Here is a 12,890-nt window from a genome sequence, read left to right on the forward strand (position 1 = left end):
GGTTAATTTGAGAAACCAATTCCCTCAAACACCTGCCCAGGCCTTCCTGCCACACACTTTTGCATCTATGGCAAACAGCACCAAAACTTGAATTTGTAGGCTTAAACCCAGATTTAGCTTTCCAAATGAACAGATTTCTGCTAACCTGCCAGAATATGAACTAGCTTGCATAAATCTCTTGCAGCCCATTCTCTTAGTGATCCTGTTGCACAAAGTAAAAGGGAAAGAGAAGACAGGGACACTAATGCCTTGCACCATAGTTTATGATTAATTCCTTCAATTCGGTATCCCTAATCTGTATGGGTAATTGTATCACTAAAATCAATGTAGCTCCTAGAGTGGACATACCAATTTACTCCAGATAATGGCACAATTACAGTGGTAAAATTGCCTTAATTCCAAAATATTTCAAGATCAAACACAATATATCCAGCTCTGAATTTTATACCCCAATGAAACTTGCCCTGAATTCCTCCCAAAATACTGCAATACAGATGGTGCCAGATCAAAAGACAAAGCTCAAGAAAAGTGAACATCCTCAAGTGTTTTTGAAGTAAAGGGATAACAAGGTTCTTAAATGACTCTGAGCAGTAACGTGACTTAATTTCCAGCAGACAATGACTTTGAATATTATGCAGTCCTGCAATTAATCTTTTCTACTGAATATCAAGTCTCTTCATTGCAACTCCTGAATAAAGATTTGTACAGGGCAGTGACCTTATTTACCCTAAAAATTGTAGCCATGGTTCAGTGTATAATATAACTATCATTAACTGCATCACCTCCTATGCAGATCAGAAAAATTAATATTTTAATTATTTCAAAATGATTGCAAGAATTACTTGATCAGTCTGGGACAGTGCAAGCTCCTTTGCAATAGACTGAGAACACAAACACAAACCACTTCAGCTTTCTATTCACACTGCACTTTCAACATGCCAGTGGTCCACATTAGAACTCCTTCTCCTGAAAACCTGAAAAAATAAGAAAAGAAACTCTTTTGCTTAATTTTATTGGTGCTCTCATTTCTCCTGCCATAATTGAAGGAAAAAAACCCCCAAAGGTAGCAGCAGCCAGATAGATTTCAGATTAACTGTTCTATCTTCAAAATTCAGGAGCATATCTCTATTATAGTATTATTTATCAGACAAACTCAGTTTTGAAACTCTCTCTTGTTTGCAACCAGCTGTCAAGCTTGTATTCCAAACCTATGAAGAAATTTTAATCATTGCTGCAGACGGAACTGTAACAAAAATATTTGCATTTGAAACAAGTTGAAAAATAACTACAAGAAGTATTAAGGACATTAGCAGTGAGTATCAGCAGTGTTCAGTAAGATAAGAAATTTCAAAGGTTGTAACAACGAATGTAGAACAACATATTGAGGTACATAAAATATTAAGATGAGCCACAGTTTAGCATGACTCACACAAGGCTATAAAAAAGCTGTTACAGCAACAGCCCACAGCTAGCAATAAACTGTAATGTCCTCACTAGGAGAGGATCCTACTTTACTACAAGAAAATCTAGTTTGCCTACACTGACCTTTACATTTATCTGAAGCAATTTTAATGTAGTTCACCAAAGACTGATCCATTTCCTCTCTAACCCTTACAAGAACAGACCGTATAAGTCCTGTTTGCAGGAAATAGCATAACTGCTTTCACCTGCTCCAAAACAAATTGCACAGCTTCTGTTCAGTATTAATATTCAAACTGAAAATCCTAATGGAAATAATACACTTTTTCAGCGAAAATTAAGTATCATTTTTGTTCACCTCTCACCTAAAGCACATAACAATATAGAGTTCTGACTGCTCACAAGATATTTAACAAACACACACTGACGTTAATTTAGTTGTACAACTCTTAAGGAGAGGCATTGTCTCTTGCCGAGGCAACAGCTGCATTTATATTTATCTTCTAGTTCTATACCTTTTCCTGTTAAATAGGACTGGGGCATCTTGCAGCTAAATTTATGCTGCATTCGTGCTTCATCAGTTCCAAAAAGAACCACCTTATTTCCTTCACAAACCACCTTGGTCACAAGCTAAAAGCAAAAGCAAAATCAAATAGTTCCTTCAACATTGGGATTATAAAACCTGACTCCTATAATCTTTTCCCATATGGATTCTCTGATGTCTCGTAACACAGTTGTACCCACAGAGTACCTTTATCTTCAGATAGGTACTAATTTGAATCCCATTTCTCCACCTCAGAAGTTATTTTCACAAAGCCTTAGAAGCACTCGTTTGGAGAGCTCTGCTTTATTAATGAGTGTGACTGAAATTTGGATTGAAGAGGTGCAACTATTTGGGAGAGAACACCACATGATAAATCTCACTGCCTTACTTGAACAATTTACAGATTCAAAAAAGAGAACTATCATGGTTCTTGGGACACACAAAGGGGGAAGCAAAACAAAGCAGCATAATTAATAAAAAATTATTAAAAAGCTAGCAAGAGACTATGGTAGATCAGGAAATCACTGATAAACCTCTGTTATAGAGAAGCTTTTGTTTCCCTTCTTCCCAGGTAACAAGATAGGAAATGGCCTTGAGCTGCACCGGGGGGGTTTACAAGAAATATATATTGTGAAAAAATTCTTCATTAGGAAGAAAAATATTAGGAAAGAATGGTCAGGTATTGAAACAAACTGCCCAGAGAAGTGGTGGCAGCACTGGTGAAAGTGTTCAAAAAACATGTAGATGTTGCACCAGGTAATAAACCACCAGTTTAGTGGTGAACATGGAAGTGCTGGGATTAAGTCAGACTCTGCCTCAGAGGATCTTTCTAAACTTAACAATTCTATGAGCAGAAACTGAAGTTGTGCCAAGACTATCTAAACTCCCTGTCATTAAAAAGCCATCACTAAGAGGTGGACAAAGCCTCCAGTTCCACATCCACACACAGTTATGTCATTTGGCACTATCTGCTGGACCACAGGTATGCAAAGCTACACCACAAGGCATCCCTTCCATCCCACATCAACCATCACTGCAGGGCGTTAAGAGCTACCTTCCAAAAAAGCTCCACACTTTGCACCTTCTGAGGATCCTCATTCTTTTAAAGACTAAAATCCAGCACATTGGCGACACATTCAAAGTAAATCTAACCTGTAGGCCAAGGAGACTTAATAAAAATGTGATTTTCATGTGACAGTATCAGAAGAGACACTTAGAGAAATTGAATGATTTTGACTTTCATATGAGATAGGATGGACAGTTATAAAAAGATGAAGACTCTTGAGACAAACCAGGATATCATGCTGGAGCACATCTATATATGAAAAGAGAAAACCAATTCCCAGATCCCAGGCTATTTTCCATCTTCAAGGTGTGCCAACTCGCCTTTTTTTGTCATCTGTTACATATGTACACAAGTTTGACAAAATAATAAAAGTATATGAGAATTTTGAAAAAAAAAGAAAATTTATGGAAATGACTGTTCCTCAAAGACAGTTACTTCACTGTCTAGAAATGTCTACAAACTTCTGTATCAAATATGCAGTTCCTAAATATTTGAATGCATACATTCACTATCAACATTTTATTCCTCCAATCATAAATTTTGGGGCTCCTTGAACAAGAAGCCCAGTTAGCACAGATGCTGCCTTCAGCATTTGTTGTTCATAACCTCCAACCAGGACTGCAGAGACAGCAGCCAGAACAGATGGACCCATCATACTCAGGCCAAAGTCTCTAATGCCCTGGAGGTTTGGACTTCTCAGCTGGAGGAAAAGGATGGGAGACTTTGGCTATCAGCAGCCATGGACAAGGACCTCTAGTGATTAACAGACTAACAGGAATGTCCACTGTCTACTTTATTCTCTGTATTTATTTGCCACACCTGGTGCAGGGATCAGAAATGTCGGGAGGGTGTGTTTCAAATGTTCCTTATTGTTAAAGGGTTAAGTTAATAACTAGGGTTTGTAAAGACAAATTGAGAAATAGAGGAGGGATTGAGAGGAGAGCTAATGTCTTTACAAACTATTTGATGAGCGAAGGTGTGGGTGTTAACGCCTTTGAAATAGGTCTTTATGTCTCTACTAACTTTGGGCAGCAGGCTCCCTGCAGAGCCCAGACAGCTCAGCTCCTGAAACAAACAAGTGGGGGTCTGCACAAGCCTGAACTTCTGAGCTTTGGGAGTAAAAGAGTAGGTTCAAGGGGAGAGTATGTGGTAGGCAGTTCGGGAAGGCTGTACCTTCCTAGTACCCCAGCCAATGGGGAAAGGAAGAGGGCAAGGTACGGCCGGGAGCTTAGGATAAAAGGAGCCTGCGCCCTCCAAAACCTTGAGTGAGAAAACACCACATGTGTGTGCCCCAGGGGATTCTCTCTCTTTATTTGAATAAAGGTGCAGGACTCCTGTCTCCTTTTTGGACATAAACTCTGGCATTTGTGGATTTTCCTGACATGAGGAGGAACCTCCTTACTATGCAGGTGACCAAACACTGGAACAGGTTGATCAGAGAGAGAGAGTGTGGTGTCTCCCTCATCAGGGATATTGAAGACCCATCTGGATAGCATCCTGCGCCATGTGCTCTGGGATGACCCTGCTTGAGCAGGGAGATTGGACCAGATGACCCACCATGGTTCCTTCCAGCCTGAGCATTTCTGTAATTCTGTCCTGTACAATAAAAAGTATTTCAGGAATGATGTAATTTTATCACCTATTATATTGCTGATTCCCCTAAAAATTAGAACCAGGATAATTTGCAGTAAGTACATCTGACTTTTCTAAAACTGCTGGTTATCTAAGAAGGCACAACAATAAATACTATCAGTCTACTCACATTTAACTGTGAAAAAGTGTTCAGTACAGAGCAATGGCATACAGTCAAAAAGATGCTGACATGAACTACATTTAACAAGGCTCTAACACAAATGAATTGGTCAGCCAGAAATGAGATTTGGAGCAATTTGTCATGAGAGAGAGCAATTCTTGCAATCCCACTGCTGCCATTTACTGATATGCTTGCCCTTTTCAGAAGTACGACTTCATTAATTAATTGTCAAGGTGCAGAATCACATGACCTGTCAAATCATGGTAATATGCTAAAGCACCACAGTCATTATCAAAAGAATCAGAATGCCCAGCAATTATCCAAACTGCAAACTATTCTTAAATTGTCACATGAATTCACAATTTAAATGAAAAACATTCTGCTTTGGAGAAGCTTTACCACTCCAAAAAGTGAAAAATTTTACTCTGTGCCAGTTCTAAACCTATTCACCTGTTTAGGATCTTAATGTTTTTAGAAAGCACAACTTCTTAATTTCCTACATCGAGTATTAGACACTGTAAAAAGTATTTTCCTGCATCCCACTCAAACAGGCCTCCTTTAATAGACAGCTTCTGAAAGAACTTGTGTAGAAGAGCAAGAGAGCAGCTCTGAGGAGTGATCAGATTTTTAATGGACAACATTTCAACATTTTCCTCTGTATTGAATTCCTCTGAGTAGTGTACTAGCATAAGCAAAATCTTTACTGTCTGATGACAATTACAGAAAAATATGCCTCCACCTCATGTTGCTGAGGGCTACTCTAGAAGCCTCTGGAACTAAATTACTTTATGTAGACATGAAATATTAAAATTAAAATACAAATAACACGTCAAAGAAATAGTGAAGTATTTGACAGAACACAGATACATGTTGGGAATGTCTGAGGCAATGTTTCTACTGTATGCAGCATTAATACTCAGATAAAAACACTTGTGCCTGAGTATATCTCATTCTCTGAAACATTCTGAATTACACCAACAGAAGTTGTTATATTTACACCAGGCAAATTTGGATGGCTAGCAACACCTGAAAACTTGTTCTAGCAAATAAATATCAGCTGGGCAAATAAAATCTCTTTTTGAGAGTATTCTCATTTAGAAAAATGTAGAGAAAAAATACCCACAAGGGGAAAAAAATGATTATATCAGCAAAAGTGGAGGAGAAACAAAGCACTAAACCTTTCCATTCCTCTTCCTTCCCATCTCCAGAAAAGAAACAAAGAAAAAGATGAAAGGAAATCTATTTCAGGTCTATTTCAAATCTATTTCAGCTGGGAAATCTACCAGCAGGTGTCTGTATATTTAACATAGCCTCTAAAAGATGTTTATGAACTTTTGAAAAAAACCCCACAAACAAAACCCTATCACAATCCTCCATGCTTCCATTAATAAGTGAAACAAGTGAGAAGCTACGCACACCAGTTGATACCAAACATATCACAAGATACCCAATATTTCAGAAAGAAAATTAAAGGATTAAAAATTAAAATTAAGGGAAATTAAAATTAAAGGAAAATTAAACCAGCTTCCCAGCTGGTTGCTTGAAACATCTTGTTTCCCTCAACTCTCTCCACTTACTGTCTTTATATCTCCACGGCCTACTAACAGAACTGACCTTTTCTATTCTATTACTCAGCCTCCCTTCCTTACAGCACTACAATAAAAATAACGTGGCCTTTGAGGTCACTATGCTAGCATAAGGTATTACATAAAACAGTAAATCTATGAACTTTTTTTGCAGGGGAACTACCCATACTTTCCCTGCTCGATGGCTACAGCAGCACTTGTTGATTCTTGCAGCAGAAAAAGCTTTAAAGCAGGAAACACACACCGCACTGGATGCTCAGCTACACACGCTGCAAAGGCTTTAGGCCTTAGAGAGTCTGCCACTACTGGAAAAACACAGACAGGAAAACCTAAATAAGCTTGGGACTAAAGTTTTAATTTATCTTTCGCCTACTGTCCCTTTTTCAACAAGACGTGGAAGTTTCATCCTCCAGCCCACTGCTCGCTCATAAACGCGTCCAGCCGCCGAGACACGACAGTGGCACATCTCGGACCTCCAGCCCCTCGTCCCCCGGGGGCCTGGGGCGAGCTCCATCACCTTCCCCCCAGCGAAAAGGGCAGCAGCGGGGAGGCCCGGCCGGGGGCCACCACTCGCCCCCTCGTTCCCACGCCCCACGCGTGGCGCGGCGATGGTGCCCGGGCCCCTCCCGCAGGCAGCGGCCCCGCAGCCGGGCAGGGGCGGCGGGCACGTGTGTCACCTCCAGGCTTACCAGCTCTTCCTCGCCGCCTGAGCTCGGGTCGGGGTATGTTCAGCGACCCGGAACATGAACCCGGCGCCTCCCCCGGCCGCTCCCCGAGGAGGCTGGCGCCGCTTCGCAGAGACTGGGCGAGGGGAGGCGGGCGGGGGCCGAGGGCCGGAGGGCTCGGGCCGGGCGGGGAGGGCGCGGGCGGCCGGCGCTGCTCCTCAGTCCCCCATGATGAGAGCCCGGAAGCAGCCGCGGCACCGGAGGAAGCCGGACGCGACCACCTCGCCTCCTCCCTTCTCTCGCCCGGCCGCTGTCTAAGAACGCCGTGTCCCCTTCGCCACCTCCGCTTCGGGTGCGGTACAGCTCCGCGGAGCTCCCGCTGCCCCCGGAGCGCTGCCCGTGCCGGGCTGCGGGGCCGCCGGGAGCAGCGACACCCCCGCGGCCGGGCGCACTGGGACGGTCCCGTTGCCATGGCGGCAGCGTCTTGAGGGCGGGAGGAAGGAGGAAGCATGGCCGCCCTGGCCCGGCTTCAGGAGAGGCTGGAGGGACTCCGGGAGGAGTATTTCCTTACGAACAGGTACTTGGGCCGTACTGGAGGTGGGGCGGGATACACCGCCTTACGCTGGGCTGGGGCGGACAGGTGGGCCAGCCCCGCTCTCCGCCGGCAATGAGATGGAGGCAGCCCCCCTGTAAACTGTCCAATTCAGGGCTCCTCAGTACAAGAGAAACACGGAGCTCCTGTGGAAGGCTGTAAAGATGATTAAGGAACTGGAGCATCCCTCTTGCAAGGACACTACTTCTTTTTTATTTTATTCTAAATTTTATCTAATTTTTTTAAAGTTAATTGAAAGAGATCAGATCAGATATGTTGCCCTTGTCCTCACCAATTGGAATGGTTTGTACTGAGTTTTCTGACTCCCAGAATGGAGGCCGGCAACTTTTCCAAGACCAGATTTTAGGAAATTAAAAGTTGTAAGGCTCACTTAAATATTGCAGAGATTTGTCCTATAAATCCTTTTACTCAACTGCACTGTTGCTGTATGTGTAATGCAAAAGCTCCAACATAAAAAAACCACCAAACATGTTTAGCATAGTTGTGATTTTTGTCTTCACTAATTAATGAATCATTTATTTTGGAATCTAATTACAACATCATTAGCATGAATAGCAAAGCTTCTGAACATTGCAAAAAGTTACAGAGATCAAGTCCTGCCTGCATGTAAAGTGTTGCATTTTCTGTTCTTTGCCTGAACTTTCGCTCATGCTCTTGTGGCTGTACACACAGCAGTTCACTAAACAAACATCAGCTACAGGAGGCTCTGCTTGTATTTCACATATTTCAGGTTAGAAAGAGTAGCCTGATCCAGACTTGGAAATCCATCGGAGGGCAGCATGTTTGATGCTTGGGGATTTGTTTTTTGGCAGGGCTCTCCAAAAATGAATTGTTTCTCTTCTAAGAATGAGCTATGATCCGTCAGTTTCAGAAAATTCAGATTTGCAGTTGAGAATGCAAATGAGAGGATTCAAACGGTCCAGTGCAGCAACAAGTCTTAATCATATTTTTATGTTCTTAATAGCATTCCTGTTGTGCTTTATGCAGAACTCTGTTTATGTGAGAGATATGAGGTGTCCTAAACTGGCTTTTCAGGGAAAACACCTTTCTAGGGAAGAACTTGCCCAATGATACCACAGTGCAAGAATACCGTAAGCATTTCCTGCATTTTGCGAAATATCCTTAGTATGAGGATTAGAATATACAAGATCTATTAATTAATTCTCTTAAGTGTTACACAGTTTTATCACTCTATTTGTTCAAGAACCTACTTTTATTTACTGTAGTATCTGTATGTCAGGTGCTTGTGTAGGCCTTTGTAACTTTCAGTACAGCCTTCGAGAAGTATCTGTGACTCTCAGAGCTTAATTCAATCAGTATGACTACTGTGCAATCTGATCAAAAGGGCAGATATCTGCCTGAGAAACTTACACCCTGCAACAGTTCTGCTGGCAAGGGCAGCTGGAAGTGTTTGTGGAACCATCCTATGAGAAAAACAAGTCTGTTGGTTCGCTTCAATAATCTCTACAAGGACTTCTATTCCATCCTGGCCAGGCCAAACTAAATGTCAACTAGAAAAAACTAACTATCAGGGAGTAAGAAAGGAGAAGGCTTCTGCTCTTCTAGGAGACTCTTGTCATTGCCAAGTGGGTAGGGCTGGGTTTGGAGCTGGCACCTCTGACACAACCAATCCCACATCCTCTTCATTTCCAGGCTGTAATTGTGGCTGCCTGCCCAGGGCCAAATCACTCATACCCTTTTGATCAAAATAATTTTCCTCTAAGTAAAAATATTCTGGATGTGTCTGCTTCCTGTGGAGACTGGGAAGCTGCACAGGAAAGGAGCAAGAAAACTCTCTAGTCAGTTTTGAAAACTATTCATTTTGTGATTTTAGGTAAAAAAGCCTGTTTCCCAGAGTTTTCAGGTGCTGATAATTTCTGATGCACGTCAGATAGTGAAAATTTGTGCCCATTTAATGTGATTTGAGAGCACGTGCTGCACTAGATGATATAGAATGAGTGGAGCTAATGTTTCTTGATCTCTGGTAGTAAATCTGCAATTCATTTAATTTTCAGAAATATAATGAGGATAATCCTAACTTATCAGATGAACTTGCTGGTATTTACTGAGGCAATTAATGTTGACATGAAACTTTATTAAGAGAGCTAATTAAGAAAACTAACAGTAACCTAATCATTATTTTTTTGTCAGGTGTAACAAATTAAAGAATTTGGTGAATATGTTCATAATAAAAGTGGGAAAGAATAAAAATCCATGGAAATTAAAATTTAAGTTCACAGACTTGACAGTTACTGACATTTTGAAACAAACAAAAAAAGAATAAAAGTTAGAGGTGATCTCATACCTCAGCATTGAAGCTCATAATGGTAATGATTTCTTCCTGAACTCTCTGTAAAGTCTCCTCCAGACTAACAATATATTCCTCTAATCTCTTTTAGATTCATGCTTTCCTAACATAACTTTTAGCTTTGTCACAAACACTGTAGATTCACAATTTTATACAGTTGTGTGATTTTTTTGTAACTCGGGCCTAATTATTAAGGCATTATGCACATTTTTCACCTACAATGGAAGATGCCCATGTGACATGCTGACATGTATGTAAGTATTGTAGGGGAATAAGAAATACCCACTCCCAAAACTCACATCCTCTACAAGCTACAATATCCTTTGTTACCTTCATACTATGCAACTAATGTAAATGATATTTTTCTGCAGTCCCACTGAATTATGTAGAATTAAAAGTGAAAAACCTGGCGATAAAAATCCCAAGCTGCAACAATAAAACATATATAGAATAATATTTTGTCGCTCTATTAAGGAACGGCTGGGAAGAGACGACACAGACTCTCATGGAGTGAGAACAGGAGAATTCCTCTAGTTTATTACTTCAGGTCTGTTTTATAGGCCGATACGTGGAAAGTACAGAAAGGAAACTCTTATTGGTTAGTAAACTGCTACATCACCATCATTGGTCAGTGGGGCACAACACCCTCTGATTTTCTCTTGCAAAGAAAACAAGAGATAGAAAACAGCACCTGCAAGGCTGTTTTCTGTCTCTGAGGATTGTTTTGAATCCTCCCATGAAATTCCCAGACTAGCTTCTCAGGCAGGACTGAGAGCTATGCAGCCTGTAATTTCTACAGGCACTTTGGTTCAGATTTAGCATCCATAATATTTTTGCTTTTTTTATACATTACCATGCTGAGAAATATTACTACTTTTATATTTTCAGAGCTATAGATGAAGACAGAAAAACAAAGTACAAAGCTGCTGTCAAGATCCAGCGCTGGTTTCGAGCATGCAGGGTCCGAGCCTATCTGAGGTAGTATATTAAGGTTTTCTTCATCCATGTTTCAGCGTTGAATTTTTCCTCAAAATTTCTCATGGTATTACTTGTTTTTAATAAAATTGGAGCATTTTGAAAAAAAAAAAAGAAGGTAATAACTGTTATCCACTTTTTCAACAGAATTAAATATATGCTGTGGCACTGTAAGAAATAATAAGTTTTGACTTTCAGAACTGTGTACAACTAAAAGGGCATGATATTAGAAAGCATGGAAATTATCTTCAGAATCGATACACAGTATTGTTTAAGAAATCTTGTTATGACTGGACAAAAAAGAAACAACTAGATGTTGTTTCTTGGATATGCTGTTTCAGCATATAGAATATAGAATCATAGAATATCCTAAGTTGGAAGGGCCCACAAGTATCTTCCAAGTCCAACTCCTGGCCCTGCACAGGACAATCCCAAGAGTCACACCATGTGCATGAGAGCAGTGTCCAAATGCTTCTTGAACTCTGGCAGGCTTGGGCTGTGACCAAGCTTCTCTGGGAAGCCTGCTCCAGTGCTTAACCACCCTCTGAGCGAAAAACTTTTTCTAGTATCCAACATAAATCCTCCCAACACAGCTTCAGGCCAGTCCCTCAGGTCTTGTCACTGGTCACCAGAGAGAAGAGATCAGTGCTTGCCTCTCTGCTTCCCCTTGTGAGGAAGGTGTAGACTGCACTGAAGTCTCACTTCAGTCTCCTTCAAGCTGAACAGACCAAGTGACCTCAGCTGCTTCTCCTGTGGCTTCCCCTCAAGGCCCTTCACCAGCTTTGTTCTGGGAAATGCTGTATCAACTCTGGACTTGATCTTTCCAACCTTAGTGATTCTATGATTTTATAACATTGTTACACATTTCCTGGAAACCGTGCTTGGTTCATTCTCCCAAAAAACCCTCTTCCATTTTTTATGTCATACGCTCAACTGGCCAAGCTCATCTGCTCAAGCTTCTGTATCTTCATAAAACAGGGCAGTTGAGGGAGAGGTCTTCTAGTTTGACCTCTTGCCTGTTGCAAGTAATTGTACATCATCCAGACCTGCTGCATGAAACCTAAAGAATTATTAGCTTAAATAACATTTACTACTTAATGCCCAGTATGTCCCTCATAGGAGGATAGGCTGCAGTCATTATGTATATTTATAAGAAATGTACTTAAGCTGCACCAGAGGAGGTTCAGATGAGATATTAGAAAAAAAAAAAAAATCAGTCAAAGAGTGGTTAGACATTGTAATGAGTTGCTTGGGAAGATGGTGGTCAGAGACATCATCTCCTGAATTTCAATATGTATCTGGATGTGGCATTTGGAAATATGATTTAGGGGTGATATGGTACTGCAGGGTGGACAGTTGAACTAGACCATCTTGAAGCTTTCTTCCAACCTTGATTGATTCTATAATTCTGTGATTGTCTCTGGCTTACTTAGGAGTACAGACTCAATGTAGCCTGTTCTCCATATTCAGAACTACCCAGAGAGTGCCTTCATTGAATGGAGTGCAAGACTTAAAGGTTTGATGTCCATAGTTGGGTGGTGTGAATGATCCCCTTTACAGCTCTTTCTAGGCAGTTCCAAAGTAATGATTCTATCATTTTCTGCAAAAAGTTATGTGGCATAAATTATGAAATTTTTAGTAGCAACATATATGTCTATAAATAAATTAATTAATAAATTAATAAGTGACAAAGTAAATATTCACTATTAAGCTAGGTGTAATTTTATAAAAGCAAAAAGGTGTCTGAAAGTGAATAAAGTATTTAGAAACTCAAGTATCAGTAAGTTTTGTCAAATAGTTAAAAATGGTCCAGCTGTGAAAATGTTGCACGTGACAGAAAAAATTCTGGCCTGGTCAGATTTGTTGGTTAAAACCATGAAAAAAACCCCATTTTTTATGCAAATTAAATTTCTAATACTTTTTCATTAAACTTTTCTAATTGTATACAGCTAAGTTTGCAG

At 40.7% G+C, this 12,890-nt stretch overlaps 2 protein-coding genes across 2 annotated transcripts in view; one reads left to right on the plus strand and one right to left on the minus strand.

Moving 5' to 3' along the window:
- GPATCH2 (G-patch domain containing 2) overlaps positions 1 to 7,258 on the minus strand; it is a 120,319-nt gene extending 113,061 nt beyond the window's left edge. The window contains exon 1 of the mRNA XM_058836268.1: positions 7,058 to 7,258. Coding sequence (XP_058692251.1) covers positions 7,058 to 7,113 — 56 coding nt within the window. The 5' untranslated portion in view covers positions 7,114 to 7,258. The remainder of the gene's footprint in view (positions 1 to 7,057) is intronic.
- A 227-nt stretch (positions 7,259 to 7,485) lies between these two features.
- SPATA17 (spermatogenesis associated 17) overlaps positions 7,486 to 12,890 on the plus strand; it is an 85,398-nt gene continuing 79,993 nt past the window's right edge. The window contains exons 1-2 of the mRNA XM_058836269.1: positions 7,486 to 7,610; positions 10,843 to 10,932. Coding sequence (XP_058692252.1) covers positions 7,543 to 7,610; positions 10,843 to 10,932 — 158 coding nt within the window. The 5' untranslated portion in view covers positions 7,486 to 7,542. The remainder of the gene's footprint in view (positions 7,611 to 10,842; positions 10,933 to 12,890) is intronic.

The sequence above is a fragment of the Poecile atricapillus genome, chromosome 3 (genome assembly GCF_030490865.1).
Source record: "Poecile atricapillus isolate bPoeAtr1 chromosome 3, bPoeAtr1.hap1, whole genome shotgun sequence".
Classification (NCBI taxonomy): domain Eukaryota; kingdom Metazoa; phylum Chordata; class Aves; order Passeriformes; family Paridae; genus Poecile; species Poecile atricapillus.